The sequence below is a fragment of the Apodemus sylvaticus genome, chromosome 6 (assembly GCF_947179515.1).
Source record: "Apodemus sylvaticus chromosome 6, mApoSyl1.1, whole genome shotgun sequence".
In the NCBI taxonomy this organism is placed as follows: domain Eukaryota; kingdom Metazoa; phylum Chordata; class Mammalia; order Rodentia; family Muridae; genus Apodemus; species Apodemus sylvaticus.
The window spans coordinates 82,696,755-82,724,679 of NC_067477.1; the positions used below are offsets into that span (position 1 = coordinate 82,696,755).

At 39.7% G+C, this 27,925-nt stretch overlaps 1 protein-coding gene across 2 annotated transcripts in view; it reads right to left on the bottom strand.

Annotated features, from left to right (window-relative positions):
• Positions 1-27,925, bottom strand: part of Dock4 (dedicator of cytokinesis 4) — a 397,452-nt gene that overhangs the window by 65,190 nt on the left and 304,337 nt on the right. For both annotated transcript variants that reach the window (XM_052185914.1, XM_052185913.1), the window contains exons 26-30: positions 23,366-23,464; positions 13,281-13,375; positions 4,494-4,569; positions 2,377-2,477; positions 1,949-2,007 (exon numbers count right to left, since the gene is read on the bottom strand). In XM_052185914.1, coding sequence (XP_052041874.1) covers positions 1,949-2,007; positions 2,377-2,477; positions 4,494-4,569; positions 13,281-13,375; positions 23,366-23,464 — 430 coding nt within the window. The remainder of the gene's footprint in view (positions 1-1,948; positions 2,008-2,376; positions 2,478-4,493; positions 4,570-13,280; positions 13,376-23,365; positions 23,465-27,925) is intronic.

Sequence of the window (27,925 nt, forward strand, 5' to 3'; positions counted from 1 at the left end):
ACCTCCTCAAACCACCCTACTCTTCCAAGGGAACATGTAAGTGGACATGATTTGGGCAGTATTATATAACTCTCTCCTTCTACTGACAGAATAATTTTTATTTCTTTAATTTAGGAAATAAAAATATTGAGGGATAACATGTGTTAAGAAAAGGCATTCATTTATTACAAGTTGGTCCTTATTCAAAATAAGTTATCAAAACCACAATGGGATACCACTGTGCATCCACTAGTTATGTAGAAATTGGAACCTTGGTGATCTGGTGATGGGGATGTGAAACAGGACAGAAGCTATGCAAGTGTCCCAGTGCCTCAAAAAGTTACAATATACTTAGGACAAGATCCATCAACTTTGCTTCTGAGCTTCTGTCCATGAGAAAGGAAGCAGGACCTTGAGAGTCCTCTGGACGCCATAATGCTAACAGCGTAACTTGTAATGCCCAAGGTGGACAGAAACAGGGAGAAGCACAGCCAGGACAGTGGAACATCACAGACCCTTCAAGGGGAGGGAAGCTCTGACTCCTACATGTACCGAGCATGAAACTCAAGGTCCTTCTCCTAAAAGAAGTCCATGGCAGAAAGACAAAGGCTGGGCTATCTCACGTGTAAGTAGGAGGTGCAGAAAACTCAGAAAGTTGACACTGAGGTGGAGGGGTGATGGAAGTTTTCATTTAATGGTTATGTTCTTTATTAGCCTAGAAAGAGATTTTCTTATTGGATTTTTCAGACAAAACTTGTTCTTGTTGCTGGCCCCCACACTTCCTTCACCACTCTTCCTTCCCTTGTGCCCTCCCCTCCCCTCCCCTCCCCGCCCCTCCCCTCCCCAGGACCTTCATTCCTACAGTAACTCAGTTTTCCAACACAGGAGTTCTGCAGATGAGGGTGGTTAGGTCGAATGGCAATATGAACATAGTATTATTCAAATACTGAGAAATAGTTAAGATTGAACAAATTATGAGACTGTCCAGTGTAGACATTTCATTCTGTGTTTTAGCAAAATCTGGAGACAGTTATGGGATTTCATTTTTCAGATGAGAACTCATTTTATTTTTCTTGGATGACCATTAAGTATTTATGAATAACAAAGCTTCGCAAATTGCTGTGCATATTTGAGGGACATATAAATTTTGGACAAAAGTCATTCTCTAACAAGAAAACAAATTCTCCTATTTCTAAGTTGTACTTCAATGAGCCCCCCAAAAGAAGGAATGCTTAGATCATTTCATAGTCAAATGTCAATCCCTTGAATAAGTTGCAAGGGATTCAAATGTAATAATAGTTAATGATATAAAAAGTGCAAAAATTAATATGCCAAATCAAATGTTATGAATCTCTAGAAGGAGATTGTATGCCAATGAAATTTAAAACAGATTATTTGCCAAATATTATTCTTTCTGTGCAGGCAGACCGGTGCCATCAATTTGCTGGGACAATATGCTTTCTATGCTGTGGCAGATCAACACGATTGGATCTAACAGTCTCTTAGCAACTGCAAATGCTTTTAAAGCCCTTTGGTGATATTCTTTATGATACAGATCAATGGCTTGAAAGGTGTTTTAGAGTGATGATGCTTAAGGCAATCTTTCACCAAAATTTAATCCAAATTTATGATGATTTATAGCTTCCTTTCAGAGGTGTAAAAGTTTTGTGGTGTTATAGTTTCACATTCCAGAAAGATAGTTCATTGCTAGAAAATGTTGAAGGGATGGAACACTGCTAGACACTGTTCAAGGGATACTAGATCTTAAACTGTATCATTAATAAGGAAAGAAGTGGAGGTAATGTGAGGTATTAGACACCAATGTGAAGAATTAACCTCATTCAGTGCCACAATGATATCATTGTGTGCGACAGAGACAAGTGCTGCCACTGGTGCACAACTCTTATGTGTATGGAAAGATCAGGAGATGAGCTGGACCATGGAGGGGGCTTCATTTCTCATCACTTACCTAGGTTTTGCCACATGCTAAAAATTTCACAACCCATGGTGACACGCATATCACCATACCTGAAATAGAAAAAAAAAATCAAAACTGATGTAATTTCAAGAACAAAGTAGTTCTGTTCTGTAGGATAGTGTGTCATTTTGAATTAAAGGCAAGAGATTTGAAGTATAGATAGCTAGTGAACACACCTCGGTGACCTTAAATAAAATACCCACATAAACTCATAACTCTTGTGTTTTATAATAATGTCGAATCCTGCAAGCACAGCAAGAAGAGGTATTAATAAGTTCAAAGATATTGAAATTTCCCTGAAAACCCTGCTCTAACAATTGCTTCACCTACTTGTCATTTCCAGGTGTGAACATTCTGATTTGTGAATGACTGGAACTAAACATCCTTAAAAGAGCACACGCCCGTCCTCGGGTACTTACTTTTCCAGCACCTTTTTCTTTTTGGAAGGTGTGAACATCTCCAGCTGCAGACACAACTGGTTTATAAAAATGACAGCGAGGTAAAAGTAGGAATCCCAGATCTAAAACAAGAACGAGATATTTTAAGAACGAGATACTATTGGTCTACAGAAACATCACACAAGTCGATGCAATAGCTGACCTTGGCTTCAGAAGCAATGAGGGGGTGAGAGTGGAGTTGTGAGTAGATTGGTAGCAGCCACAGCTAGCCATAAATGCATGGGGTGACACACACTTGAACTTTTCTGCAATAAAATTAAAGAAATATTCTCTCTCTCTCTATTGCTTAGCATCTGAAGCCTAGAGGCAGGAGCTCTCTGGCGTTGCTAAAGGACAGATGCTTTCTTTTGGTGACCTTACTCTGAGCATCTCCAGGCAGCCTTAGGTACTTCATGCCTGTGTGGATTAATTTTTGGAGGTTCTTTTGATGGACAACTTACAAAAAAATGCATCTGCATCTCTGGAAGTGCTAATTGCTTTAAATTCACATTGTATCTTAAAATTCCCTATCCAGACAATTTTTTTTGAGTCATAAGTTTTCTTATGCCAAAGAGAGAAAAAGAAAGACATCAGAATAAAATTTCCAGAAATAAACAGCAGAAACCATGTAGGACATATGGACTAAAACTATGCCTCCAGTGATGTCACATCAAAGGGCACCTAAATAACTACAAAAAACAGAACAAGAGCTATCTGTCATGTGTATAGAGCTCTCACAAATAAAACAGGCATGTGATAGAAACCCCAAACTAAAACAATTCTTCTAAAAGTATGTATTAAAGGGGTGTTGGATTCCCTGGCTGAGTTAAAGTCCACCTAACCTGGGTGCTAGGAATCAAACGTGATTAAGAGCAGCAAGCACTCTTCACTGCTGTACTCTCTCCCACCACTCCACTAATAATATTTATTCAAGGAAATCTAGACACAGGGCAATTTTAATTTTGCAAGGATGTACATTTAAAGGAAAATTTATAAGGAGAAAGTAGTAGAAGAGAATAAATGTCAAAAATCAAGGGCGGGGGACATAGGAGGCAGATGACAGCACTTGCTAAGCTACGATGACATGTTACCCTGTGTCACGGGTATAATATATTGAATTTTCAGTCAAGTTCCTATTGTTCCTTATATGTTTGGGAGTTTTGTTTGTTTAACTGAACCCAGGGTTAGTTCGTGCATGGCAGTCAAGAATACTTAGAATTTTTATTGCATTTATGTTTTCTATATTTTCTAGTTGTCAAATCGTACTAAATGGTTTTTTTTATTGATATATTTTTATTTACATTTCAAATGATTTCCCCTTTTCTGGGTCCCCACTCCCCGCAAGTCCCATAAGCCGTCTTCTGTCCCCCTGTTCTCCCATCCACCCCTTCCCATTTCCCTGTTCTGGAATTCCCCTATACTCTTGCACTGAGTCTTTCCAGAACTCCTCCATTCTTTCGCACTAAATGTTTAATGTTAAACATGTTACTTTAAAAAAAAATAGGAAACAAAGATATCAAGTTAGAACCATTATTGAGAAAGGGAGTCGCAGCAGGCACTTTGTCTATATACTGCCACTTGCTATTTGATTTTTAGAAAAGATAAAACCATCTAGGATAGGCAGACATGCAGGAAGATCACCAGTCATATTACTTGTGGATTGAGAAACCTGCTTGACAGAATTGTACTAAGGTTTTATAGTTTTCTCCATTTCACTGCAAAAATTCAAAGTTAGGGAAGCATTCATTTCTGCCTTTATAAACTTCAAAAAGCAAAAATCTAAAACTCTAAAATAACATTTTTAAATGACTTTAAAACATGTATGAAATCCTTTTTATTCTGCACTGGAGTAGCACAAAAAAAGTACAATAATTAAAATTTATGGTAAGAGGTATGGCCAATCTTCTTTTAAGCACAATGATTTCCATCAGGCTGATAACCCTTATAACAGTTCTAACTTGTTCACAAATATAATGAAAACTGTGCTAACATTATGCACAGTTAAAACTAATATTCTCAGGAACACAAGCAAGGGGCTTCTCCAAAATACAGCATAGATCTTTCAGCCCAAGCCAGACAGTTATGGATCAGATACTGACCTTATAATCAAAGTTTTCATTTAAGAAGTTCTTACGGAGTGCATCAGAGAGGTACAGAACTGTTGTAATGATAACACTAGTGATTGGAAAAAAAAACACAATTAGAGCTGAAATTGCACATTAGTGAAAATAAATTAGTAGATAAGAATAAAACATATGTAAGATAAAAGAAAATCCCCTCCAGGAAGCCTGTTGATTAAAAAAGAAAACTAAAAGAGGAAAAAAACATATTCAAGAACCAGTTTCTTCAGAAAATGATATATATGAAGATATATAAATTTCAATAGTTCATACACAGATACTCATATATTAATGTTTTAGAAGCATTTAAAATTAATTTCCAAACAAGGCAAAATTACTTAATGTAACCATAGCTGTATTTGATTACCACCATCTCTCTGTTCTCCATGTAAGGTGTCAGATGGCACAGAAAGACCATGGAAGGCGGAGTTCCAGCAGAGTAAAAGTAACTTTTATCTGCCAGAGAATAATTGTCATCTCAGAAACTTACTGCTGAATAAGTGCAGCCTTTCCAGTTCTTTCTGAACTCTGGCTGGTTAGTTCAACTCAGCCGTTCTGACCCAAACTCCTCTGGCTTCTCTCAGCTTCAGACTGAAATGCTTGCTTTGCCTGGCCTCATACTAACTTTGGTAATCTGTTCTAATCTGACTCCTTCTCATTCTCTGGCTTCTGTCTTCACCTGTGTCTCTCTGCAACCTGTTGCTAAAACTGTCTTGGTAAAACTGCACCCCCAGCCCACCCTCTCTCTGCTGCTCTGAAGCAGCTTGTCTGTTCTCGTGAGAGCTGGGCATATCCTCACACCACTCACATACAAGTACCTGTGGACCAGGAAGAAATGCCATCTGTCAAACCGTTTTCTGATTTGTCACTTGCCATTCAATTAAACATCACTTTCAAACATGGCTGCTTCCTTCAAAAAACTAAGTTTACCTTCAATGTTAGGGACTAAAGGATTCTAGTCAGAGGGATTAAAGGTGTGAAGCCCCTCTGCTTTCCAGTCAGCGCACACAGACCTAGAAAGCATCCAAAGGGATGCGATCCGTTGCCAGAGCAGCCATATTGCTAGACTAAAATTCCTCTATATAGGAAGCCATACTAACATAAAGAGACAATTTTTTTTAAATGTCCATAACACCATAAAACAGAGTCACAGCCACTCAAGAAAGAGGCATCTCCCTAGGGCAGAAGAACACAGAGACAGCCCTATGTTCTTAGCTAAGCATGACACTCCTAAACACAGATTCTTGCTTAGGAATTCAAGAAAGAAGGATTTGGTGAATATTCTTGCCTAGGTCTGAACAGAGTTCTGTAATTTGTTCAAAAATCTATTTATATTGATAGGTGGAAAAGTATACATTCAAATTTGAAGGTGCCTGTAACTGGCTAACTTAATGGTGAGACAAATCAGCACTTTAACTATTATAAAGTAAGCATCAGTGCACAAATGGTTAACTTCTATTACTGTTTTGGTCTTTTCTTAGGTGAATATGTCATGCTGCACTAGGTTTCATGAGGCCTCCCCTCTCATCATGGAAGTCAGAATTAAAAAGATAAAGGGAAGAGTAAAATAAAACACCTGACTCAACCTTTCTAATGTTTCAAACCTTTAATATACTTCTTCATGTTGTGGTGACCCACAACCATAAAGTTATTTTGCTACTACTTTATAATTCTACTTTTGCTACTGTTATGAATCATAGTGTAACTATCTGATATGTGACCCCCCCCCAAATGGATCATGATACTCAGGTTGAGAAAAGCATCCCAACAAATTCTGCTTCTGCATGCTCCTGTCTGTGGGGTTTCAGTAGTCTTAGAGTCTGCAGTGCAGCGTACAGTCCTATCGATAGACTGATCAGACACTTATCAGCACTGCCCATTCTCCTGGTACAGAGGCACACGGTTCAGGCTTCTCAGGTGGAAAAAATACAAAAGGCTAAGGGAATGACCAAAATTAAAAATATGAAATACAAACCAAGGTATAACCAACTATACTTTCACAGGATGCAACTTCATTAATTTCCCAATTTTATATTTATGTAATTTTCACTGTCAAAAATGATAGGTTAGCTCTTATACCTTTGTAAGAATTTGCAAATAAGTTAAAATGCTGTTAAGTAAAATTTCTTTTGGCCTCAGCGAAGGTATCTAATATGGCATATGGATCTTTTCAGTGTGTTTAACAGGATAGAGGGAGGACCCCAAAGAAGACTTCTCAAGGCTAGAAAGGTCATAAAAAGACTCAACTTCACACGCTTCCCAGTTACAGTTCGTCACAGGGGCTTGGACTCAGCACTGTGCCCCAGCACAAAGGTCCTTGAGCCAGCCAAAGGAATCCATATTTCATTGATCCATTGTGCAGAATGCTGTGGAGTCGAAGGAATGTCTCCATTCGCTCACTGTTATTTAAAGTCACACGGCTGCTGTGGCATCATTGTTTCCTTTAGTTCTGAACGTGGAAATAGTTCTGATCTCAAATTCTCCAACCTCAATAGCTGAGAAAAGTTTGCAAGTTGCTACCAAAATGGTGGGATTATTGACTCTGCCACAGACAATGTGGGCACAAAGATTGCCTTGACCATGACAATCTCCATGGACACAGATAGAGGAAGAGTACTCGGCACAGGGAATACAATGTCCTGCTTTGGTGTTCCAGCTGTCCTCTCATTCTGCCATCAAGAATTATCGTCAGTCAACAATATTCAACAATATTTTCCTAGTTTCTTGCTTCCTCACTCCAGAGCAAGCTTATCTCCTCAAATGTGTTCTTTCAAAAGTGCCTGCGACTGGGATCTGCTCAAGCAAAAGCTCATATCCAGCAACCACATGCAGTCTTGAGAACTTGTGCAGATACTATGGCGTATAAAAACTTAACTATCAACAACGGTGATTTCTTCTCTCTCTCTCTCTCTCTCTCTCTCTCTCTCTCTCTCTCTCTCTCTCTCTCTCTCTCTCTCTCTCCTCCCTCTCTCCCTCCCTCCCCCCTTCCTTCTTTTATTTTTTCTTCTTAAAGGCAGTGTACCAACCACTATGTTCTCCTGGCTGGCCTAGAACTCACTATGTAGACTAGCCTTGAAATCATAGAGATCTGAATACTTCTGCCTCTCAAGTGCTGGAATCAAAGGTATGCACCACCATGCCCAGCTAATGTTGATGCTTATATATTAAAAACTAACAAACAAATCTGGAATATATCATCCTTCTAACCTAGAGCGTTACTTGGGGACAGCATAAATCAACAATAAGATGCTTATAGCAGATGAAAATCATGAACAGTCATTGGGGAATTAAAATTAGTTGATCTAAGCTAGGAGTTCTGAAAGTCTAGAGTACATAGGACTCATCTAAAGGATAGGCAGACACTGGCCCACATCACCACCTATGACCTGGGGGTTATGTACTGTGACCGATATAGGTGATTTTGGCTCATATAACTGTTCTCTCTTGCCTCAAGGATTGGTGTTACACACAGAAGACAGAGAGGGTGAGAAGTTTGTTCAGTGATGTGTAGGAAATTTGGTCCTATGTGCACTGGACCTGCCTTGTAACTGTCCTTGAACTCACGCTGTGTAAAAATTGTAGATCAGACTGAAGTTAGGCCAGCAGAGCTGGCACAAGGGGAGGAGTCCCAGCATATCAGGAAACCAAGAAAAGGAGTGGCCTTGCCTTCACCGATGCAGCAGAGTAGAAGAGGCAAAAGAAGCAAGACGCTCTCTTGATCTCACCCTTCCAGGAGCGAGAGCATCAGTCTTGAGGTTATGCCTCTATTTTAACCTTCTTGGCCCAAACCTTAAGCAACTATTTCTGTCAAGTACCTAGGTTCCCTACCAATAGCTCTCATCTCACCAAAATGTGCAGTGTGCAAGTAGATCTACATAAATATCTGCAGTGACCATTTAAGTCTGGCACACCTACTAACATAAAAAATTGGTGTTTTAGTCTTCTCTCTCACCAACTATACTTTAAGGATACCCTCACTAAATAAAAACAGCAGTGATAGTTGTACCAGTGGACACTCGGCAGACTCTAAACTTTTCAGACATTGCTTAACTCTGTCATCCTTCTGACTGACAAGCTGCCAGTGCTCTACTTGGATTCAGTTGGCACTATTCTAAGGGTGGTTAGCTTCCTCTATCTTAGGAAAGTCTTCATACAAAACAGTGTGCATTGAATTCAATAGTACACTTTCATGGTGGATTGACTTTTGGGTGTAAGGTTGTATATATTAAGGGGCTGGGACTGTTACATTCAGCAATAATGGATCCACATCCACTTTCTAATCCATGTACACTGCTCTTTTAATTAGGCATTTTCCTTAACACATCAATACTTATGTATGTCCTGAGGACATTCCTAGAAAGTCTGTATACCCACTAGTCTACTCATTTTAAAACAAGTTCTCATCCTCCTAACTCTTTCCAGAGATAGCAATATATATATATATTTGGTTCCTGTTTATAGCAAAACCATTCAAAAGATCTGCCTGTGATTACTGTTTTCATTCCTTCACCAGGATCTGCTTGTGAATTCACCCTCATTGGGCTTGGACTTCTATCTCCCCCACTGTAGGGAAACAACACTTGTCAAGGTCACTGGTACTGACAGCAGTGTAAGTTCCCACAGTTAATTGCAGTTCTGGATTCTCTTCCTTGAAGCATTTTCTTCCCAGTGTGTCAGACCCCAGGCTGTCATTTGCTTCAGTGGCTTCTCTGCATTGGTTCACTGCCTGACCTCTGAACTCTGGCATGCCCCAGACTCAGTCCTAAGGCATTTTGTGTTTTCAGTGCATATGTTTTCTTCCAAAGAGCTCTCATTCCATTCCCCAGCCTCAGATCCCTGCCATGGCTTCCCCGCCATTTGTCCACCTGCTTCTTCTTTTGCATCTCCACTGGGATGTCTAATAGCACTTGCTTGTTTGTATCCTACAGTGTTTTGCTGTCTCTCTCAGGGTGCCCTGAAATTCACTGTGTAGTTTAGCCTCATCTTGCACGTGAGGCTATTTTCCTATTTCAGCATCCTGAGGACTAGAACAACAAGCATCATATCTGGACACTAACATCACCTTAAACTTACCTTTGTCACAGACTTCCTCTCTCCTCTTACTCCATGAGTATCTCCTCTCTCTGTCTTCTCCGCTTAACTGACTGGTACCACAACAGGTCCTTTTGCTCAGCCCCCTAACCTAAGGAACTATCATCTCTCTGCTCTTCCACTCCCATCCATTCGTCTGCAGGCCTCATCATCCTCATCTTCAAAATCAATCTCCAGACTTCCTGCATTGCTATCCCCTGTCCAAGCCACGGCCTCTCATTTGCATGGCTGCGGCAAACTTCTGACTGACTCTTCCCCATTTCTCTTTTGTCTCTCTGTTCACCAAAAGTTGGGCCCTGTGTTCCTCTTCTAACTAACAAGGTCCTTGGTTCTCCTTGACAGGGCCACGTTCCCTCTGATCACAGAGACTTCTGTGTAAGTTATCTCAACTGACAGTAATAATTTTTCTTTGTTGTTTGTCCATTATCTACCTTAACTTTAGCTAAGTTTCACACTTTCATGAAAGTCCCTTTTTAGTTCAGTCTTCAGCAAAAGTAAGTCCCTTCAAAATTATTCCTACACACCTGAGTTCTTTATATTTTTATCATTGGAAAAAAGCTATTACAATATAAACAGGTTAGCAAATGGAGGGTTCTAAGGATGTTTGTTTAAATAAATTAGTTATTTGTGCTCCCTCACCGAATGAGGTAGCTAGCCAGACACACACACACACACACACACACACACACACAAACACACAGAGTGAGAGACACAGAGTCAGAGACAATATTTGTATCTTTCATCTAAAATTTAAATTGGTTATTTTATGTTGTGTCTGAAACTAAAATACATACAGGACAAACAAAACAAGGACCTGAGATTTCAAGTGAAGATCCCAGCTTTCCTCAACAGATGTAAGTGTGATGTAAGATTTATCTTCCAGAAACAATGCATAAAGCTATGACTTTATTTTTATACTTTATTTCACAATGTGTATGGGAAGGAGGTGGAGAGAAACTTCTCTCAATGTGTCCTGTATTTTTGGTACTTAGTTTTTGGCATCCTTCTGTTCCTTCTTTCTTGGATGGAGGAGTGGTTATCCTCTCCAGAAACATCTACCAGGGATCCACAATGAGCACAGGGTAGCTGTGCAAAATGGAGGGGAAATTTCCTGTCCTAGCAGAACTGAGGCCTGGTTTATCTGCTGTATTGCAAACTATAGATATAGGTGCAGATAAAACCAAACCAAACCAAACCAAACCAAAAAAATCCATCCAAGGCACCTAGCATCCAGAGCCAACTTTTGGAGAATGCTGTGTAGAGCAGTCGAGGGATGAGATAGAGACAATGCAGCAGGGGGCGGAGGGGCAGTTGCAGGTGTTGGAGTCATGTGATAAAGACAGCAATAAAATATGGATATGTAAAAGACTACTAAGTCTTTTGGGATAAGTCTTGAGGGATAGGCTATTTGGTTGTGTTCAAGAGCAGGCATTAGGGACTTCTCATCTAGGGCTACTGAAGGCAGGAGCATAGCTTAAAAAGACTTTCTAAGAGGCCTTGATCAGGTGTCTGTTTAAGAAAGGTAAAACCACAGTAGAGAAAGAAGGTGGTGAGCTTTGAAGACACACAGGCACTCTTATAACCTAATTTAACAATCTAGCCAAGTGCAACACTTTCTTTCAGTATGCACACTTTCAAATATTTTAAATAACTTGAACATCTTTCAGAGACCATCTTTCCTTCCTTCCTTCCTTTCTTTCACCTCCCCCCCCACATACACACAGAGTTTTGCTGTATAGCCCAGGTTGACCACAAACTCATAATCTTTGTGCCTTTAGCTTCCTTAGTGCTAGGATGATGGGTTTGTACCACCATGCCCAGCTCAGAAATATACTTTTCTATCAATATTATTTAGGTGAAGATTAAGTAAAAAATAATCTAGGGTATCTTTATGGACTGATTTCTATTTATGAACCAAGACATCACATATGGTTTCCTAATTTGAATAGGAAGTGACTATTGTGATCAAGAGGAACACAGAGGAGAGGATGAGACAGAAGGGAGCACGCAAGCAGTCTGTTCCAACTTAGAATCTTGGCTATTAATGAGGCTGGGTATACAGCTATCGTCATTGCCATGGAGAAGTAGGTCCACGCTGCTACCAGTACTAGCCTGGTTGCCAATATGACATTATTGTGGTTCGCAGGGGCTTGGGTTTACCATGGGAGAAATCTTCATTTTGAACATTAAATTTTTATCAAATATTACACATATCTCATGTCTAACCTGAATTGTTCCTACATGGTTAACACTGACAATGAGAATCTCAAACACCATGTTTGCAGAAAAGTAGACTATGTACTTCTTAGTCTGCCAGCCAGTACTGTGGCCATGAAAGCCTGTGAACCTAGGGGTCTTGATGTGGACAGAGACAGTATTTGACATCAAAAGCTATACTGTTGTCATGGTTTCCTTCAAGCTCGAGCATGGTACCTAAGAAAGAAAATGTTAAATTTCCACTTTGATGATCTGCCAACAAAACTTTTAATTGAAGCCAAGTTTCCCCTCTCATGGTGCAAGCAGAATGACCACAGTGAGTACTCTGTGATTCTGCAGCTGGGGCTGCTGTGGCCTGACCTTCTTGTTTGGCTCCCCTGGTCACTTCATCCACCTTTCCTGGTTAGCTTGAATCTTTGATAATTTAGGACAAACATACCAGCAACAGCTCCAACTTAAACCTGAAGCGTGCAGACAGTCAGAGAAGCAGACACTCGATTCTTTCACAGACATCAAAATACATATGCTGGATTCTACAGAGAGTGATTTCACTAGTCTCTCAATTAGTCTTCCAAGCGGAGAAGCTGCTCAGTGCTTATGTAAAATATAATAGACACTATTTGTTACTTCACAAGTTTTTAACACATCATTTTAACACCTCTAAGTCTAAAAATGCACCGTGCAGCAGAAGCCACATTAAGCATATCTCGTCAAAACTGAATCCTGTGTTTCTGGTGTACTCACCATCACTACACCTGCATGTCTGGGGGGACAGATGGTGACCCTGGCCTAGGGTGGCTGTACGGAAAAATCTTATGTTCACCCTAAGCACGTGGGTGTTAGTATTTGGAGAATGGCAGATGGCAAAAGAATGTTAATCAAATGAGTTAAATAATGATTTTTAAACTGGTGATCAAGACCCTGCTTTAAAGTTCACCTTCATTCCCTTGAGCCTTTGGAGGCAAGAAGCTATAGGAACAAAATGAGGCCTGCCATTCTGACTGTGCCCCAATCTCCTGTCTTGGCTCTTGTCCCTCTCAAGTGCTTAGGGTTACAGGTACAAGCAACCACTCTGTTATATTGCTTTGGTTTTGTTTGTATGAGATAGGGTTCCGCTGTGTAGCCCTGACTGTCCTGGAACTTGCTGTATGGATCAAGGTGGCCTTGAAATCAAGAGTTCCCACTCTCTCAGCATCCCACAGTGCTGGGATTAAAGGTGTGTACCAACATGCCCAGCTATATTGTTAGATTCTTAAAAGACATTAATAGGGTCATATTAAATAACAATTGAAGATAGTAATATTGTTTTTTTTTTTTAAAGACTGAAATGGGTAATTTGGTAAAGAAAAAGAACCTAAGAACCTATAGGTTTCAGTTTGTGATGAAACTACAAAGAGCATTCTAGATCATTCTTTTCCTTCAAAGGTTGAGATGCCATTGTCAACTGAAAAGCCTTACTTGTTGGCAACCAGGCGCATGACAGTCCAGTCCTTGGGAAACATCTCTGGGCGAATCAATATTCGGAACACAGTAAAAATCTGCAGCAAGAAATCCTTGGATAAAAAAAGAGATTTTTCTTTTTTAGGTTTATCATAATTGTCAACATATAGACAGAGAACTGTTGCTGCCATTCTGAAAGCACCTGCAGAGAAGGGAATCTGACTGCAGACACTTAGCAGAATGGAGCATGTGTCCCTGCATCCCCACATCACTCCCCAGCCCAACTGCTCCCATCCTTCCCACTCTTAGGAAAAGGGGAAATCATTTTTTCACGCATCTTCACAGCTCTACAGATGTATGTCCTGGAGATAATATGGAAATTGTCTTGTTCCAGAAGATAAGCAGACAACGGCTTCCCTTTCTTCTTTACAGTGTGCTAAATATTAGAACTTTTCAACCCAGGAGCATAATAAATTGTTTCAGGCCTGCTAAATGGTTGTTGAAATTTGGAAGGTTATTTTCACTGAAGGATCTTACGCAAAAAGCAGTGTTTTTTAGAGGTTATGGTTGAAGTGCTGAAATAAGAGGATGGGTATTGGTTTAGGAAATCTGAGTAAGCCTTCTTTCATGAATCTCCCAGAATTCCAAGGATACTGTGTGCTGAGATAGATGGGCCAGCCTCACGTGCTTACCGTCTACCAGTGCAGTCTGACCCCTTCCTGAAGCACAAGATGGCAGCAGCATGGCTACATGGCATACTAAATGCTACTACATGGCGGCAGCATTTAGTATCTGACAGCTGAGAAAGGCCCTACTTCTACAGTTTTCTTTTTGCTCTCTTTTAAAAGGATGACTTGCTTAGGACAGGAGAAGTGGCTTGGTAATTAATCATTGCCCTTGAAGTGGGCTTGAGCTCAGTTCCCAGCACCCACATTGTGTGACTCACAAATGCCTGTAACACCCAACTCCAGGGGATCTCGTCTCCTCTTCTGGCCTCTATGGGTAAGTGCACTCATGTCTCTGTGTGTGTGTGTGTGTATGCACACACACACAGACACTCACAATTAAAAATAAAATCTTAAAAAAATAAAGGTTTTCACTTGAAATGGACAGAATTACATGTTTTTTATCATGTCCATGCTGTTTGCAATATATATACATTTTGAAATAGCTAAGTCCAGTTAATTAGCAAATGCCTTGCCATATATAGTTACCATCTTTTTGGTGAGAACACTTACACTTTTGACAAGAAGTTGTTGTCAGACATTGAAATACCAATTTCTAGATATGGAATTAGCACTTCTTTAAGTATCATAAGAGACAGGACCCAAAATACTATACAGCACATGGTACTTAAAGAAAGAAAAGGAGGCAATAGACCACTTTTCATAAAAGAACTGGAGCTTTCTCCTAAAAGGGGGGAGGCTAGCTCTACCAAGCCTTGCTTAAATTTATCAACTAGCAAACAGGAAAGCTTTATTTTGTGTAACTTTAAGCAATGCTAGAAAAATAAATTTCTCTAACAATCTGATAGAAGTTAAAAGTGTGCTATTCAGAAATAAAGAGCAACTCAAAACACAAAATACATTTCATATTTACAAATCTAACAACACATCATGTTAAACCTGCAAACTGCCTGAATAAAAGATGATGACTGTCACTCTCACCAACAGAAGACTGTTAGGAACTGAGAACCATGTGGTGTGTGTGTGTGTGTGTGTGTGTGTGTGTGTATGTATGTGTTCCTTTTTATATATTCTAACAGCTTCAATCAAGTTCACAAATATTTTGACAAGAAATTATTTCAGCTTCTTTGACATCAACACACATATGCTGATACATACTATGTAGCATGTACAAACAGTCCCACTAGGTCATCTGTCCTTGAATGGGTAAGCAGATCCTGTGCATGTCTGTGGAGTCATAGAGACACAGGACAGCTCATTTGGAGAACTGGGAATGTACCTTAGTGGCAGAGTGAGAACTGAACAAGAGGCTCAGAGTCGATACTGGGCACTTCATTCTAGCCCTGTTTTTACATAGCATTACTATGCCATTAGCATAGTAGTGTGGTGTTCAAGTAGCTTCGTAAGGTACCTAGCTAATTGTCATTTACCTTTGTGGGACAAGATGCATTTATTTAGGAAAAAAATTAAAAAGACTCAGAAAAATCTAGATTTTAATTCTGGCTCAGCAATTAAATGAATAGCCTAATGACCTTGGAACGTTATTCAATCTCTGAGGAGCTGAACTCTCATGATGTTTTGAAAAACCATTAATATATCTACTTATTATTCACATAGTGCCCTGCTATTTTTCTTTTTTTTTGTAAACTGCAGTGACTGCTTCCTTTGGCTACAGGGTGATAACCAGAGCACATTCCACTGTGGCAGTGAGACAGAATGTGGTTCAGCGAGTGTTTGCCTCCTGCCTTTTGAGAGACTGCACTTCATGATATCTCAAGTACTGTAAAGAGCAGAGAACCCACGTGTTGGCTTTCCTGCGCCTTCCTCCTTCCTGCCCCAGTACACTGTTGCTTCCTGGTCTATTTTATATTTCTCAGTTCTGTCCCTTTCCCTACAGTTAAGCTTTTGTAGAGGTAGACACCAGCATTCTTCACATGTAACCTACACATCTTTCTATTCTTTCTATACTACTAAAAAGAACACTTCAGTGTCTAATAATCCTTATTAGGATAGAACCAAGAACAAGAGTTTCACATGGCACGGTGTGAAAACTGGCACCCTGGCAGAGTGTTTCTGTGTATCTGTGTGGCTATGTAATACATACAACATGGTAACTGGACCACTGCCACTCTTCAGATTGTTTAAAAAGAAAAGGAATTGGGAAGTTCTGTTTGGGGAATTATTTCCCCCTATAGCACAAGAGGGTCACATAAGAAAGTCTTTAAACAAGAAAAGGCTGGTGTTCAAACAAAAAGGAAGGCAGAGAAGGTTGCTATGTTTTGAAAAATTCTCTCCATTCGCTGACTTATGAATATTGAGCCCTTTACTGTGTGCCCAGGACTGTGTTAGATTCCAGTGTCCATGGCTAGTAGTTAATGACATGGAAGGATTTAAGAAGTACTTGTGACTTGCCACACCAAGACGTCTAAGTGCCACACTTTGTTGTGGCAGTGCTTACATTTTAAGAAACTGGAACTTTTGCTGGACCTTACAAGCAAAATTAATAATATACCCTAGGATCACTTAAGCCTCAAGACTGCTATCCTATTGTGAACTCAGAGCATTTGTTAATGTGCTTTTAAGAGAAAGTTATAACAATAACCTTAGTTGCCTTGGATTTACCATGGAATCTTTTACAACCAAAGTTAATACATAGCTATAATTTCAAATTATATGCTCTCTCATGTTCCTGACACATAAGCAATGCACGTGTGTATGTATGTTATTATTACTTAATGATGACAGAAAATAGGGTGACAGAGACCTTATAAAATGAATATCCACCATAAATGTTGAATATAACATATGAATATTTCTTGATAGTGTTTTGTTTGTAATATGGTCAGTTGGAGCCAGTTGAAGTTGGTGATGTAATCTCTTGTAAAACTCTGTTAAAGATTTCTGGCAAGTGTCCCTCATTCCTTTCTCCCAAGTAATGCTGTCTAATAAAAGAGAGAGACTAAAGCCTTTGCTAGGGACAGACACTCCAACAGAGATACAGACACAGGGACAGACTTACAAGATACCTGCTTCAGGCAGGCACAGATCCAGACTCATATCATGGACAAACTAGGACTACAAGAAAACACAGGACAGCAAAGGAGAGAGTTTAAATCTGGGCTTGATCTTGGCCAAATGACAAAAAAATGACCTGCTCTGCAGATTTCTGTCTTAATGTGACACTGATTCCTAACTGGTGACTCTGAGTTTATTATTACTGTGTTCAAACTAATATACTTTCTCAGTGCTCATGAACTCATGGTTCAGTGGTATAGATAGATGGATGTTAACTAACACCCATGTGGATGCATGCATGCTCTCTAATCTAAGAGAACAGGAAGGGTCAGGTTTGTCACATGGAGGGAACACATGCCAGAGGCTACAACAGGGATCAGGACTATAAGGGCTAGAGGCAAAATATGGGTATAAAATGGAAATAGGAATAAATTAAAGATATATAAATTAGGATAAAGAATACATAAATAAAAGCTAAGTGATAAGGGGGGTTTTGTTTTGTTAATAGAGACAATAATCTCCTTCCTTTTCCATGGTAAGGAGTTTGGAATTTAAGGGCAACCCGGAAGCCTTGAGTGCCTCTATGCACAATGAAGAAAATTAAATTTGTGTTGAATTTTTTCTATATACAGAGTACTTTGTATTTAAAGATGATAGTGTATTAAGATGGCACAAAATAGAAACTGGCTTATAAAGCCAAACTGGAAAAGGAATCCTGAGATCATGAACACAGAGATACCCTTCCAAGCATCACAGGGCAGGTAGATGACTGAGAACAAGGGACAGGGTAGAGGTAGCTAAGAACACATTTCTACCACTTAGAACATCTGGAGTCAGATGGTACTTTACAAATTTGCTACAACTTTTAAAGGTGTAACATCCTTGTACAGAATTTGAATTCAATTAAGGGTATTAGTAACATTTATAACATTAAAATTTGCACTCTCAAAATGTAATCTTGAAGTATGCCATACAAAATACCTACCATGGACTCTTCAATCTTTGAGAGTGGTAAAACTATTGTTCTGTAATCAATATATGTAAATTAAGAAGTCAAAATTATTGTGTGGGAGATGATGGCTTCCTAATGCAGGCAGAAATTGGGTAAGAAGACTCATTTACTAAGCATAGATTTACTTTCCAGTCTCTGTACTTAGGACACAATGACATGGTTTCAATCCAAGCAGCCAACAGATCCTGAGAATACAAAATCTAGTGAACAGCACATTAGATAGGATGGTGTTGATGTCTGTTGCTATGAATTGCAGTGCTAAATACTGGCTCTAGTTGCTTCAGGGATGAGAGAATCCTCCTGTATATCAAGTGATGCTATGTGACCTTGTTCCTTAATTTAATACTATTGGTTAAATAAAGATGCCAACAGCCTATAGCTGGGTAGAAGAGAGGTAGGTGGGGCTTTGGTTCCTGGGCTTGGGATCTGAGGAAGGACCATGAAGGGAAGAAGGTGGAGAGAGGAGAAGACACCATAGGGTAGGTGAGTCATGGAAACATGGCCTAGGGCTGGCCAACTGAAGTTCAGAGCTGCCCAGATAGAACAGGGCAAGTTATAACTCAGGGTTATTGATAGGGAGTAGAAAGGAAGAATAGCTCAGAGGGTATATATCTACCCATTTCTAGTGCTGATTAAGGCTTATTATAAAGATAAAAACTTTGGGTCTGTTATTTGGGAATGGAATGAGCTAAAGTGGGGTAGAAATCACTGAGCGAGATTAAATATTTACAACAGGATGGACTATCTCTTGTGAAGACTTCACCATAGAGTAGACATTTCAGATAGAGTGGGAACAACAGCAACAAACCTACAAACCATGCCGAGGAATTACAAATGATATGCATGGCTTGCTAGGAATGAGCAATTTAAATTATGGAATGTGATTTGAACTGGGCTGGGGTAAGGTTGAAAGGAAGACACTGCGATAAAGATATTAGACTTGTTAGGGGGTTAAACATGGATTAAGAGAGGTTGTGGTGGTAGGGTCACCTATAATCTCAATGCTTAGGAGGCTTTGGAAAGAGGACAATGAGATCAATACCAGCCAGGGATACATATCAAGTTCTAAGCCAAGCTAAGGTAAGTAACAAGTTCTAGGCCAGCCTTGGATATATGACAAGATTCTGCCACAAGAAACAAAAGAGATTGCATAGAGGTTATATATATTTTGAAAGCTAGCATATAGGCAATGGAAAGTTCCAGAATATGGATAATCCCATGCCTACATCAACATCCCTGTGGCTCTATATGAAAGGACATAATCAACAAAGAAGAATTTCAGTGCTATATATGAAATGCCAAGGATATGGACAAAACTTGATCCCCAGTACAACGTGGGTGTATAATAAAACACCACCAACTGCAGGATGAAAAAATACTTAATCACTACCTAGTAACTACTTTTGTTCATTTTTTAAAAACTGTAATATTGTACTCAAGAAAAAAAATTAAACAATGAAGGCTACAAGCCTTTAGGTTTTTGCTCCCTCCCACACACTTGGGCTCTGATACTGTGACTCACACCGCTCACACACAAGTACCTGCGGACCAGGAAGAAATGGCAGTTGATCAGAAAGCCGGGAGCCACTTCAACAATAACCCTACAGGCATCCAGCTTCTTCAGGCACAAATGGAGCTAAAACACTATTAATCTCAGTTGTTACTCGAGAACTGCATACTTCTGAAATTCAGTTTGATTTGGAGAACTATTTGAGAAAAGCTGAGAGAAACCTTGCTCTGAACTGGCAAGAAGAAATGGAATAGAAGGAACACCAGGCATAGAAAATCGCAAAACGACCCATTTGAAATCTAAGCACATAATCTGTCATTCTCAACTTCAAATTTATATATCCTACGACTCAGCAGTATGGCTTCTAGATCTGTGAGCCGAGAGGAGCATCTTTCTCCACTATCCAGCCTCAGATATTCTGTTACAGCCACAGAAGATGGAGTACGTCAGGAAGCTGCCTTCTGTAAATGAGTTAATATTAATCACGTACACAAATTGTGCTTGTTTCATATTTAAGTCTACATATAGTGTTTATTGTTAGAGGTCTTCAGGTCTTTATTGTGATATCAAAATCTAAAAAGGTTCTAAAATGTTTTATTCATATAAGCCATTTGGCACCAAAAAAATCTCACCTGAATTATTTATTTCTCTAGAGGAAACGTTGCATTCTGCTGCAGATCTTCCTGGAGGGCCACAGGATAACATATAGTGTTATGTACCTCATAAGCTTTCTGAAGTTATAAAATTCTGATTTTTATACTGACATCTGATACTGAGAGCTTTCTGTAAGGGATCTCGGATCAATGTTATAACCTTTGGGAAATATTGGAAGATAGTTTGGAGGGACAAAACTATAAGGGTACCTCAGCTTGGCATAAAACAGCACTGAGAAGCTGATCTACTAAATGGTGATATCTGGATGTTCAATATACAGATTAAAATCAGGTAATTAGCTTTTGATGGATCAAATCAATGGCCTCTAATTTGCATTTTCTCCAGTTGCCTCCTTTTCAGTCTTATGATAGGAAAGGTGAGTTTCACTCATTCTTTCCCCATTTGCTAACTTCTCAGGACATCTTGTGGGCTATTACCTCACTATTTTGTCTTTAGCGTCTATTTCTACCAGTTCTAATTATTAAACATCTGTCTACCTTATCTATAAATACTCCTCTGATATCACTCTTTCTTTCTGTTGCCCCTTGCCTTATTTTTGAACATTGCAAAGATCTCTCCCATTACTTTCTTTGTTCATTCTTCAATCTCTGACACTGTGGCTCCCATTGTATTGCTACGGTGGAAATGCATCTGGTTCCAGCATTAGAGGCCCTTTTCATGATTCAGTAGTTTTTGGTCGCTAATACTTCTGAGTCTAGGCAGACCAGTTTAACTCTATGTGCTCCTTAGTGTTCACAGTTACTTCTGGACTATCAATTATTTATAGGGCTCACAAGTCTATACCTGCAGTTCCTCCCTCTTTCTTGAACTTTAGACACTATCTACTAAACATCCCTTTTCAATATCCCTTAAGTGACTAACTTCAGGCTAAAAATCTGATTTATTTTGCTCCCAAACCTGCACATTTACTCCCTCTATATCTCTGTTCAGTGAAATGGTACCAACAACCACCTAGTGGTTAGAAAGCCTGGAAAGAGTAACCCCACACATATTTTTAACTAAAAAAAAAAATTAATCAGAGCCCGTTGAGCTGGAGTTACAGACAGTTGTGAGCTGTCTGATGTAGCTGCTGGGAACTGAATTCATGTCCTTTGGAAGAACTGCAGGTGACTTTAACAACTCAGCTATTTCCCTAGTCCCCACCTTTACCTTTAAAAAAATTTAGGGGCTGAAGATAACATTTTTTTTTTGATGAGCCATCAAGTCCTATCAATTCAAATTTACAAATTTATTATGACTATGCTTCTACAATTGTCTTTACTTCAGGCTGCCCCAGTATGCTTTCTATAGGGGCTTATTTTAGTTTACATGTTATAGTCTATCATTAAGCTAACAAAGGCAAGAACTCAAGGTAGGAAATGGAAGCAGAAGCCAACAATGGAAATTTTTTTCCTGGGTTCCTCCCTATGGCTAGTTGAGTTATCTTTTTCATACAGCTCAGGTCTATCTGCTTAGGGATAGCTCAACTCACTGTGGGCTGGGCCCTCCTATAGTAACTAACAACTTAGTAATGCTTCATAGCCATCGACCACAGGTCAATCTGATCTAGCCACTTCCTCAACTAAGGCTCCCTCTTCCTAGATGACTCTTGGATGTATTGAGCTGACATATGTAGCTTAGATTACAACATCAAAGTCTTTCCATGGTTCTGTCTACTATTGGGACCTTGGTTAATACGTTTTCAATTGTGCAATCAGACAAATGTGATCATATCTCTCCCTTCTTTTCTTTCTTTTATTGCATTTCAACTTTGCTGTTTTACATTGTAACCTTTACAAAAGCTACTGGGCTCATAATGAAGAATTGCTCATTTATATGTCATTTGTATTTGAATTTTTTAAAAGTGTTCATATTTAACACTCTCATATTTTATTTTTAAAAGTGCTCATATTAAACACTCTCATACAATAGATCCCTTCTGCAGTTTCCCTGCTTCCCCTAAGTCCCCCCACTATCTCCTCTCCACACGAGAACCACTCCTCTTCTGTGTCCCTTCAGAAAAGGGCAGGCCTCCCAGGGATATCAACCAATCATGGCATAACAAGATACACTAAGACTAGGCACAAACCCTCATATCAAGATGAGGCAACCTAGTAGGATCTCTCCCTTCATAAAACTATTCATGCTTTTAAAATAATGCTCACATTGACTCCCAGATCTTTATGGTTTATGATGCTATTTCTCATGGCTTTATGTTCTGTCACACAGTGAACATACATTGCTTAAAGACCTCAGGATATGACCTCAGAGCAATGAACCAACCAGAGCTTTAAACATCAAGGCATTTAAAAACTTGTTCTGGAAAGACTCAGTGAAGCAGTATTCGGCAAAACCAGAATGGGGAAGTGGGAAGGGGTGGGTGGGAGGACAAGGGAAGAGAAAGGGGCTTATGGGACTTTTGGGGAGTGGGGGGCTAGAAAAGGGGAAATCATTTGAAATGTAAATAAAAAATTATATCGAATTAAAAAAAACTAATTTTTAAAAAGATTTACTTATTTATTTTATGTATGTGAGTGAATACACTGTAGCTGTCTTTAGACACACCAGAAGAGGGTATCAGATCCCATTGCAGATGGTTGTGAACTGCCATGTGGTTGCTGGGAATTGAACTCAGGACCCATGGAACCACTGACCCATCTTTTCATCAAGGAATTATAACCTAAGTGGCTGGAGGCTGAGAAGTCACACAAACACGTTTAAAAAAATCCAGATAGTAATACATGTTAAAAATAGACACTAATGAAGTATGTGCTATGTCAGGGCATTAAAATGACATTTTATTAATTAGTTAATTGATTCATGCATCATTCATTTTACAGTGCTGGGAGAATGAACTCAGTTCCATCTGAATGCTGGACAAGAGTTCTTCCACTTGCTCTATCTGCAGCCCAAGCAGCAGGCTAATTATGAGCACAGTTCTACCTCTTACTCTCCGTCAAGACCTCCCTTGGAAACCTTTGTTTCTAGTTTACATACTCTGAGGAGATGCGATTAAAATCAGATGCCTTTCTTCAAAATAACAGCTAATTGCTTTGTTTAAGTAAAAGAATTAATAGAGCCAATAGAGAAAAGAAGATTGGTTAAGACAACTGAGAAAAACCAGAACTTAATGGGAAGAGGTAAAGCACTTGCCAAGAACCATTCAGAACAGTGATGCAGGACAGGAGAAAGTAAACGGAGAAGAAAACATGTAAGCATCACTTACCCTTAGCTCCTCTTTAGTATTGAAACTATTCAGAAGCTGCTGATAGTGTCTATCTGTCATTTGTCGTAACAGGGAAAGGAGACAGGCAACAAATTCCCCCTAAGGAAAAAAAAAGCCCATATATTAAAGGAAAGACATAAGAAAACATCAACAACTTAATACACACTGCCCTTAAACAGAACACTTTATGAAGTTGCTATGATCCCAAATTTACCCTAGGCTGTCTTAATCGCTTCTAATTTCACATTCCTTCTTTGAATTTACAGTATCCCCTTCAACTTATCAGCACTCTAGCCTTTGCACTCAGTGGATAAAAGAAGCCATACAATGCATAATGTTGGCTTCAGTCTCCCTTTAGAAAATGGTTTTAAGTCGATAGCTACTCTTTGTCTTTGAGCTCTATGTACCTGACTCCTATGAAGTACAATGCTTAAACACAAAAAGGGAAAGTGCACACATCATCCTTAGACTTGACGAGAGATAAGATTGCTATAATTTGCATTTTCTAATACACTTTAACTTAAAACTATCATTTTAATGCAACCATATTTGTTCAACAAAGAACTTACCTTCTTTTAAAGGAGAAATGATATGAAGCAATGGAAGCACAACAGGAGAAGCAACTACTGGCTAACTGAATGCACACAAAAGCCCCACTTTGGGAGATTGGGTTGAATGTATGTGGAAAAGACTATAGTATCACATTAAAATTGGAGACTAAATGACCAAGAAGGAGATTTTGCAGATCAGGCAGTTGGCTTGGCTCAGTCAAATGTCTTTCTGCCAGATTCCACAAGAATCCCAAGAATACAACTTAATGGTTATGTCAGAGAAATCGGGAGAGTCATGTTGGTTCTTCGCATGCAGTCACTTGTGACACAAAGACATGTCAAACAGTTGACCCTGTACATTAAGGTAAATATTCAATAATTATATAATCGATATTTCATATGTGTTTATATTTAATAATCATTTAATTAAATGATTCACATGGGTTATGACATGGCTTGGATTTGAACACCCCCAGGCTTCTGCACCTGTTCCATGGCTGGCCTTCTGGGGAGGCTCTGGAACTTTTAGGAACAGAGTCTGGCTGGTAAGAACAGGTTACTAAAGGCAAGTCTTTGTAGCCTCTGACCTGTTCCCGGGTTCCAGTTCTGCTCTCTCTTTCCTATTTCAGCATAGTGTGGACAGCCATCTATGCAAGCTCCCACTGCTATGGACCGAGCGCCCTTGTGCCACCTTTCCCATTATGACAGCCTGTAGAACTCTGAAATCCTGAACTCAACCTCGTCTTTCCTCCTATAAACTGTTTGTTAGGTATTCTGTGACAGTGATACCCTAATGCAGACTAGTAGAATTATCTTCCAGGTCCAACACACTATCCTGCCAAGGAACAAAAGAATTCCATAAACTTCACACATGAGATAGAAAATATAAAGAAAAGGTTATTGTTGTTTTAGTGCAAATGTGATTTTGATATCACAAGCTTCAGAGAACTTTAGGTGATATTATAGCCATTTTCACCTAAAATGGGGAGGAGTTGTGGGGAAGCACTTTTCCTTGTAGCCTAGCACAGTGACCTCAGGGATCAATTTCATCTTACACCAGTCAGAATGGCTAAGATTAAAAATTCAGGAGACAGCAGGTGTTGGAGAGGGTGTGGAGAAAGAGGAACATTCCTCCACTGCTGGTGGGGTTGCAAATTGGTACAACCACTCTGGAAATCAGTCTGGCGGTTCCTCCGAAAACTGGGCACCTCACTTCCAGAAGATCCTGCTATACCACTCCTGGGCATATACCCAGAGGATTCCCCACCATGTAATAAGGATACATGCTCTACTATGTTCATAGCAGCCCTATTTATAATTGCCAGATGCTGGAAAGAACCCAGGTATCCCTCAACAGAAGAGTGGATGCAAAAAATGTGGTATATCTACACAATGGAGTACTATTCAGCCATTAGAAACAATGAATTCATGAAATTCTTAGGCAAATGAATGGAGCTAGAGAACATCATACTAAGTGAGGTAACCCAGACTCAAAAGGTGAATCATGGTATGCACTCACTAATAAGTGGATATTAACCTAGAAAACTGGAATACCCAAAACATAATCCACACATCAAATGAGGTGCAAGAAGAAAGGAGGAGTGGCCCCTGGTTCTGGAAAGACTCAGTAAAGCAGTATTCGGCAAAACCAGAATGGGGAAGTGGGAAGGGGTGGGTGGGAGGACAGGGGAAGAGAAGGGGGCTTACGGGACTTTCGGGGAGTGGGGGGCTAGAAAAGGGGAAATCATTTGAAATGTAAATAAATTATATCGAATAAAAAAATTAAAAACAAAACAAAACAAAACAAAACAACCAAAAAACAATGTCATGACAGGTACAAACACAGCCTTCATTTTCCTGAGATATTTGCTGCGATTGGCGCAAATACCTCATCTCTGCCTAGATAAGTAGACTATTTAGTTCATCTTACAAGTCAGCCAGAAAACAACTTCCCATTCTTTCTCCTCTGGTGTTAAATATTACATCAAATAAAAGGCGTATCTTGTCTACTCTTGTCTCCTTTTAGTTGAGCATGGGTAACTATGAACACGAAGAAAGAAACAGCAGGTAGTAGAGCTACAGTAGCAGACACAGAGCACTAGCCAGCACTCTGAGCTATAGAAACAGCAAAACAACTGGCTGCCTGAGAGCCAAAGAGGAGGCAGAGGGGAGGGGCAGCTGGCAACATAGAGCTGTAAAAGCTACAGAATGGCCTGCTACAATGACTGAATGCAGAAGCGGATGGAGAGCCTCAAGCCAGGAAGCTTTTGTGCAGCAGCCGCTGCATGTTGATATGGTCAAGGTGTGCAGTGTTTCCATAACCCCAGTCATTTCATGGTGTTCTCTGGAGCTAAATCCACTCCCTTCATCTCTCCCACCTCCTTAATTCCAGGCAACCACCACTCTGCTCTCTCTCCTCTTATGTAGCTCTGACATTTGTGGATGTTATGTATATAGACTCTAGAACATGTGACTTCTTAGGACTAACTTTAAAAAAAAATGAGCAGAGTTTTGTAATGACTCCTGCAGGTTGCTATATACATTCTGTTTTCCTTTGCATGACTGAGTATCATTCCATGGTGCAGATAAACCACAATATGTTTAACAATTCACCTATGAAGGTCTGTGGGGTTATTTCCAGGGTTTGTGTAGTATTAGGACAGTTAATATAAACATCATTTACATTTAGGTTTTATGTGGACACATTTCTCCTTTATTTTTTATTTTTTTATTTTTGGCTAGAAATTCCAGGGAGTTGGCTGCTGACTCATAAGGTAGCTACATGGTCAGTTTCCTAAGAAACTGCCAAACTTCCTTCCCTAGTGGCAACGTCATTTAACATTCCATATGTGCACAGTGTGGGTGATCTCATTTCTCAACATCTTCATCAGCATGCAATGTTGCCACCTTTTCCAGTGTGTCTGTGTGTGTCAGGGTTGGGAGTATTCTGTGAGCTGAACAGCCTCCTCTCACTGAGCTTTTTTTCTTTTCTAAATTCTTTGTTTACATTCCAAAATGCTTTCCCCTTTCCCAGTGCCCCCCTCCCCATATGTCCCATCAGCCTTCTCCACACCCATACTCCAATCACCTCCCTCCTTTTTCTCTGTCCTGGTACTCCCCTACAGTGCTGGATCAGGCCTTTCCAGGATCAGGGCCCTCTCCTTATTTCTTCATGGGAGTCATTTGATATGCTACTTGTGGTTTGGGTATTCAGAGCTTCTGGGCTAGTTAATATCCACTTATCAGTGATTGCATTCCATGTATATTCTTTTGTGATTGGGTTACCTCACTTAGGATATTTTCCGGTTCCAACCATTTGCCTATAAATTTCATGAATTCATTGTTTTTAATTGCTGAGTAGTATTCCATTGTGTATACCACATTTTCTGTATCCATTCCTCCATTAAGGGACATCTGGGTTCTTTCCAGCTTCTGGCTATTATAAATAAGGCTGGTATGAACATAGTGGAGCATGTGTCCTTATTACATGCCAGGGAATCTTCTGGTTATATGCCCAGGAGTGGTATAGCAGGGTCCTCCGGTAGTGTCACATTCAGTTTTCTGAGGAACCTCTGACATTATTTCTTAATACTTTGCCTGAATCATGCTGTGCTAGCATTCTGAGACAGTTGAAATTGAAAGTCCCTTAGAATGTACCAAGGTAAACCTTCTCATTTAATACAACCAAGCTGAAGACTAAAAAAGTTAAGGTCCTAATGATTCCAGGGGAAAACTCCAGGGTCTTCTGATTCCAGCTTCTGTTCCCATAGTCTTTGTTCTTTACAGAATTTGGGGGATTAAAAGCTATCCAGTTGTTGGCGAGGATGTGGAGAAAGAGGAACACTCCTTCACTGCTGGTGGGGTTGCAAATTGGTACAACCACTCTGGAAATCAGTCTGGCGGTTCCTCCGAAAACTGGGCACCTTGCTTCCAGAAGATCCTGCTATACCACTCCTGGGCATATATCCAGAAGATTCCCCAGCATGTAATAAGCACACATGTTCCACTA